Source organism: Myxozyma melibiosi (genome assembly GCF_037950935.1).
Source record: "Myxozyma melibiosi strain Phaff 52-87 chromosome Unknown BZA70scaffold_8, whole genome shotgun sequence".
Classification (NCBI taxonomy): Eukaryota; Fungi; Ascomycota; class Lipomycetes; order Lipomycetales; family Lipomycetaceae; genus Myxozyma; species Myxozyma melibiosi.
The window spans coordinates 759,034-765,223 of record NW_027042922.1 but is presented as its reverse complement, the minus strand read 5'-3'; the positions used below and the strand labels follow the sequence as shown (position 1 = coordinate 765,223).

Below are 6,190 nucleotides of genomic sequence, written 5' to 3'. Positions count from 1 at the left end.
TACACAAACCCTACACAAACCCTACACAAACCCTACACAAACCCTACACAAACCCTACACAAACCCTACACAAACCCTACACAAACCCTACACAAACCCTACACAAACCCTACACAAACCCTACACAAACCCTACACAAACCCTACACCCTGCTCTTTCTACCAGCTTAACCCTTACACTTACCCAAAGCGCTTGCTTCCAACGCCAAAAGCGCTTAAAAAAACACAAACGTGTACAAGTGAAAAGTACAAGTTTCAAGCCCAAGTACAAGTTAAAAGCACTAGTTAGAAGCACTAGTCTAAAGTACAAGTTAAAACACTAGTCTAAAGTACAAGTTAAAAGCACAGAAAACAAGTTAAAAGTACAAGTTTGAGACACAAAACAAAAACACAAGCTAAGAGCACAAGTTAAGAGCACAAGTTCAGAGCACAAGCTAAAAGCACAAGCTAAAAGCACAAGTTAAAAGCACAAAACACAAGTTAAAAGTACAAGTTTGAAGCACAGAATAATTAAAGCACCATTTAAGAGCACAAAGTACAGGCACCAGTTAAAAGCACAAGTTAAAAGTACAAAAAACAGGTTAAAAGTACAAGTTTGGAGTACAAGTTTGAAGTACAAGATAAAGGCACAAGTTAAACGCATAAAAAACAGATTAAAAGTACAGGTCTGAGGCACAAGTTAAAAGCGCAAGATAAAAGCATAAGTTAAGAGTACAAAGTACAAGCACAAGTTATAAGCACAAGTTGAAAGCGCACTAAAAACAAGTTAAAAGTACAAGCACAAGTTAAAAGCACAAAAAACAAGTTAAAAGTACAAGTTTGGAGTACAAGATAGAGACACAAGTTAAAAGCACAGGTTAGAAGTACAAAGAACAAGTTAAAAGTACAAAGAACAAGTTAAAAGTACAAGTTTAAAGAGTTAAAAGTACAAGTTTAAAGAGTTAAAACATAATTCCAAAGTACAAAGCAGAAGAACTTGTATGGTACAAAGTACAGTGTCAAATCCTCAATTATATATTAGAGTACAAAGTACAGGTGTACACTCAAACCCGGAGAGTACGCTTTAGAACCACCAGTTAGATGTAGTATTTAAGCATAGAAGGTAACCATTAAAGCCTTGTATGAACAGGTAGGGAAAGAGTAGAAGGAAAACTCATACAAAAGTTGAGAAAAACAAAGCTGACAAATATGTTAAAACGAAGGCTTAAACAAAGCCGAAACAAATTGAAAAAGAGGCCGATCAAGTATAAGAGTACAGCACGTGTGAAGACAAAAAAACAGAGTCGACAGAGCATTATTGGTTGTTTTACAAACCAATTTCCAAGACTTTTGGTAAAACATCAATTTAATTCTCTTAGCGTGTAAAGTGTGCTTACGTAAGGCCTGATGTAATTTACAATAATATTTGCGAAAATCAATTTAATTCTCTTAAGATCTCAGACACACAAACCCCTCGACTTTTAATGTCACCTGATACATTTTTGAATGGATGACTAACCAAAGTCAGACACACAAACCCCTCGACTTTTAATGTCACGTGATACATTGTTGAATGGATGACTAACCAAAGTCCGCTTACATGCCAAACCCGGGGGCTCGTAGAGGCACCCCATACAAAAAGCGCGACATACAACAAACCCGGCCAAAATCATGGCAAATCAATTCTAATTCAAAAAATAAAAACATTTGCCGTATAATCCAAGCTCAATAAACCCGCCATACTATTCAAAAATCTGCAGAAAGGGCTGGAAAGTGGAAATCCCGGATTCCCACTTGCGCCATGTGGGAATCGAAGGCAAGCGGCGCAATGTCTTAACCGCGAGTCCCATAGACACCAAGTGGGAATACCGGAGTTTCCGGCATTCCGACATGCTCTGGTACTGTGTGTCCGCTTACATGCCAAACCCGGGGGCTCGTAGAGGCGCTTACAAGGCCAAAGCCAAACCCGGGGGCTCGTAGAGGCAGCCCATCCAAAACAGCGCTCTACGCTCAAGCGGCCCAAAATGATCGCAAATCGACTCTAATTCAAAAACTAAAATAATCTGCAAATAATAAGAGGTCGATAATACCGCTAGGCAGTCTAAAAATCTGCAGAAAGGGCTGGAAAGTGGAAATCCCCGGATTCCCACTTGCGCCATGTGGGAATCGAAGGCAAGCGGCGCAAACCTTAAGCGCGAGTCCCATACAAAGCAAGTGGGAATACCGGATTTTCCGGCATTCCGACATGCTCTGATACTGTGTGAGTGCAACCTCTTACAGGGCCCTCCAACACACTTCTCACCCGCCCTGCTCTCTGTCCTGCTCTTGCGCTCCCCCCACGCTTTCTTCTCACGCCTCTCCGTACACTGCTCCGTACACTCTTCGCCTCCATCTCCTCTACGCTCCTTGAACCGCGACGTCGACACTGCTTCTTTCACTTCCTTACTTGTCCCTCGCTCGCACGCCGCTTCCTTATCCCTACCAACAACCCCGACGCGCACCGTCCTTGCGTTTCCTCACTCCTCAACCTCGACGCCGACTCTGTCTCTCCTCACTCTTCCGCTTCCTTGCCTCTTACGCTTCCGTTCCCCTACGTATACGCCACTGTTGACTGTCCAAGCTCACATGACTGGACTTCTCCACAAACTCCCGGCTGAGTCCCCCTGATCGCGTCACCTGCACACTCACGCTTTCTTTGCTTCTCGTTTTTGCGCTTCCCTTCACCTACCTCTTTTACGCTTTCTTGATCTTTACGCGCTTGGCACCTGGCTCTTACGCCAAACCCCACCATTAAGGCCTTTACCGGAAACTGCATGCTCACAAGACTGACCACAGCCACCAGTGAGTCCACTATAACGCTTCCAACTCTGCTGTTTGTTTTTTTGATGCGTCTCTATCTTCGCTTCTGAATCGTTTCCCTTGCTTTTTTGCTTACCCAATGCTAACGCTACCTCTCTTTACTCTTGCCTACGGTTCCTCTCAGCTTCCGCACAGCGCTGGAGGCGCTGATCATCATCATCGCCAAATTCGCCCATACACTCCGCCCAGCACTGCGGCGGCATTTACACCAAGTCTGTCCTTGTTTTCACTGTCCTGTCCCTGTCCTCCATATACAAAGCTCTTCTGCTTCCTTGTCATTTCGAATAGTCAATCAATAAAATACAATTATATGATAATAATATACTCCCCAGTAGCGTATGCCAGCATGATATCAATAGATAGATGGGCGCGTTTTCCTCTTAGTAATATGTAGTCACTTGCTGTGTAGTGTAGGCTAGCACCTTAAGCGTAGCTCCTGCTGCGATGCTCCCTCCTAACTCTGATATGATTGTTGGCTCCTCCAGCACAGCAAAGGCGTTGCGACACCTGAGACAAGGTTGTATGGCCTGGGAGTCCGGAAGGAATTCTGCTTAATTGAAAGTGTCTAATATTGCTCGTTTAACGCTATCGAATATATAATAGCCATATCATGAAGTAGCTGATCGTAGCCTCTATTGATCACGTTACAAAATAACTATATGAAAACCAGAACATCAAGTATAACAAAAATATCCTCTTAGTTCAGCGAAAACGTCATTTTCTTCACTTTGGCGGGCACTTTGATGATCTTTTGATCTCCATCAGAAAGAATTTCCACGTCAGTATTGTCAGACGTGGCGACATTAACACATACGATCTTAATATTCCAATCTTCAGACATTTTCCCTTCGCAGACCTCAACGTTCAGCTTTGCCATAGGTACCGATCCAGTGACTTCAACATCAATGACTACTTTGTCAGGTCCGTTGACGTTCTTGTAGTTTGCGATCGGGATCTGCTTCTTCACTGGTTCAGAGGCATTGATCAGAAGAGTTATACCACTGGCCCAATCATATTCAACCTGCTCATCGCTCTTACCAAATGCAAGAACCCCACCAGGTCTCAAAAGTGCAGGGAGAGAAAGGAAGTCATGCTTCTCAGTGTGATAACGTCCTCCCTCGCGCAACTTTCCGCCATCCAGCAAGCCGTACCATTTGCCAGTATTCGTCTCGGTACGAGGCACATAATAGGTTACCGTACCCTTGTGATTGAAGACTGGTGCGACAAGGATCTCAGACCCAAAGAAATACTGCGTATCCAAACTCCAGACAACTGGATCATCTGGGAACTCCATGAAAGTATTTCGCATCATTGAAATACCACTCCGATGAGCTTGAAGAGCCTGTAGAATGATGTAAGGCATGAGGGTGTGTTTGAACTCAACAAAGCGTTTCAAAACAACGTCCGATTCGCCCGAAGGATCCAGAACCCAGGGAACGCGGTAGGTCCCGCTTCCGTGAAGTCGAGAGTGTGAAGATAGAAGTCCGAATGCGATCCAACGTTTGTAGAGAACTGGATCTGGCTTCCCCTCAAAGCCGCCGATATCATGGGCCCAGAATCCAAACGCAGCAACAGATAGCGAAAGACCGCCGCGCAAGGACTCGGCCATAGCTCCAAATGTAGACTGAGGATCACCGCCCCAATGAACGGGGAACCTTTGTCCACCGGCGGTTGCAGAGCGAGCAAAAAGGCACGCTTTCCCATGACCAAGTTTCTTCTCGATAATTTCGAACGTCACCTTGTTGTAGAGGAATGTATAATAGTTGTGCATTTTCTCGGGATCCGAGCCATCATAGTAGACAGCATCGCCAACAGGGATACGCTCGCCAAAGTCTGTTTTGAATGCGTGAACTCCCAGATCAATGAGAGCGGATATTTTAGACTGGAACCACTTGCAGGCCGCGGGATTGGTAAAGTCCACAAAGGCCTGCCCGGCTTGCCAAAAGTCATGTTGCCAAACGCTCCCGTCGGTACGTTTGATAAAATAACCCTTCTCCTTGCCTTCCTTGAAGAGAGCGGACTCTTGAGCCACGTACGGGTTGATCCAGACGCAAACGTGGGCTCCGCGGTTAGCTAAGGCCTTCATATCGGCTGCTGGGTCCGGGAACAGCTCGCTATCAAACTCAAAGTCACACCACTGGAATCGTTTCATCCAAAAGCAATCGTAATGGAAAACTGACACTTTGATGCCGCGTTCAGTCATTCCGTCAACAAAACTGAGGACTGTGTCCTTGTCGTACGTGGTAGTAAAGCTAGTGCTCAGCCAAAGTCCGAAACTGTAGGTTGGAGGCAACGCTGGCTTTCCAGTCAAGAGTGCATACCTCTCCACAACCTGTTTAGGACTGGGGCCATAAATGAGATAGGCAGAGAGCTTCTCGCCAGGAAGAGAGATGTTGACACGGACGTTGCGCTCAGACTGAATCTCATACTGCACAAGGCCTGGAGACGGGATGAAAACTCCGTATCCTTTCGACGTCATGTAGAATGGGATGTTTTTGTATGCAATGTCTGAGGTTGTTCCACCGTCTTCGTTCCACATCTCGACGTACTATAGGATAGTTAGTACCAATCGCGAGACAGTATCAAATGCTGCAGAGCTCTTACCTGGCCATTCTTCAAAAGAGGTCCGAATCTTTCACCCAGGCCGTAAATCTTTTCGTTGACATCGACGTCAAACTGGTAAGTAACATAGCGCTCGCCTCGAAAAGGATCCATGTAGCTTTGTTTGGCTCTGACATTGTTGCCGATACGGATGTAACCAACAGATCGGAAGCCCAGCTGTGTCACTAGAGTAGAGTCGCCGTCCTTGTCCGGAGCCGTGAAAGACAGGTTGAAAGACGCCGGGCGGGTATCAAGAGTAGCGGTGAGATCTCCAGAAACCAACGTAGCCGACTCGGCGCTCTCGACGACTTTGGGAGTGAAGTCGGGCTTGCCATCGGGGAAGATCTCAAACTCAGGGCCAGACTCGGCGGATTTATGGCCGGCGTGGTGGACGGTTGAAAGGTGAACGATGCCTTCAGCGGGAGACGAGATCGTATGAGACAGAGTCGAGGTGTTGAGGGTATCTCCGCGACGGACGATGGGTTTGGCGGCCTTGGGTTTGAAAGTCAGTAACGAGAAGAAGATGAGAGCAAATGAAGGAAGACGCTCACAGTAAGGGCGTAGATCTGATTGGGTTCCACGACAGTCTTGACTACTTCAGACGCCCAGTCAATGACAGTGTCGGGAGTGGGCTCCCACATTCCTTGGGAAATTCGGACCATTCTGCTGACGGGTTGAGAAGCGGATGAGAACGAGGTGGTTGTCGAGGCAGGTCCCAGGAAGACAGCCCGGGATATAAGGAGTCTTGCAAT

General features: G+C 46.2%; 3 protein-coding genes across 3 annotated transcripts; all 3 read right to left on the bottom strand.

Moving 5' to 3' along the window:
• Positions 1 to 439: 439 nt before the first annotated feature.
• On the bottom strand, positions 440 to 845 carry BZA70DRAFT_281138 (uncharacterized protein). The gene has a single exon (XM_064913075.1). The coding sequence runs from the start codon at positions 640 to 642 to the stop codon at positions 460 to 462; it is 183 nt and encodes a 60-aa protein (XP_064767599.1). The 5' UTR covers positions 643 to 845; the 3' UTR covers positions 440 to 459.
• A 49-nt stretch (positions 846 to 894) lies between these two features.
• On the bottom strand, positions 895 to 1,458 carry BZA70DRAFT_281137 (uncharacterized protein). The gene has a single exon (XM_064913074.1). The coding sequence runs from the start codon at positions 1,292 to 1,294 to the stop codon at positions 1,109 to 1,111; it is 186 nt and encodes a 61-aa protein (XP_064767598.1). The 5' UTR covers positions 1,295 to 1,458; the 3' UTR covers positions 895 to 1,108.
• A 2,076-nt stretch (positions 1,459 to 3,534) lies between these two features.
• BZA70DRAFT_268382 (glycosyl hydrolases family 31-domain-containing protein) lies at positions 3,535 to 6,100 on the bottom strand (the record flags this gene model as incomplete). The annotated part of the gene is made up of 3 exons (XM_064911156.1): positions 3,535 to 5,385; positions 5,442 to 5,930; positions 5,990 to 6,100. 3 exons carry the CDS (start codon positions 6,098 to 6,100, stop codon positions 3,535 to 3,537), a joined length of 2,451 nt encoding a protein of 816 aa, XP_064767597.1.
• Between the last annotated feature and the right edge of the window lie 90 nt (positions 6,101 to 6,190).

What these genes read in the sequence shown, in the direction of transcription:
- BZA70DRAFT_281138 (XM_064913075.1), bottom strand. Translation starts at nt 642, where the DNA reads ATGCGTTTAACTTGTGCCTTTATCTTGTACTTCAAACTTGTACTCCAA.
- BZA70DRAFT_281137 (XM_064913074.1), bottom strand. Translation starts at nt 1,294, where the DNA reads ATGCTCTGTCGACTCTGTTTTTTTGTCTTCACACGTGCTGTACTCTTA.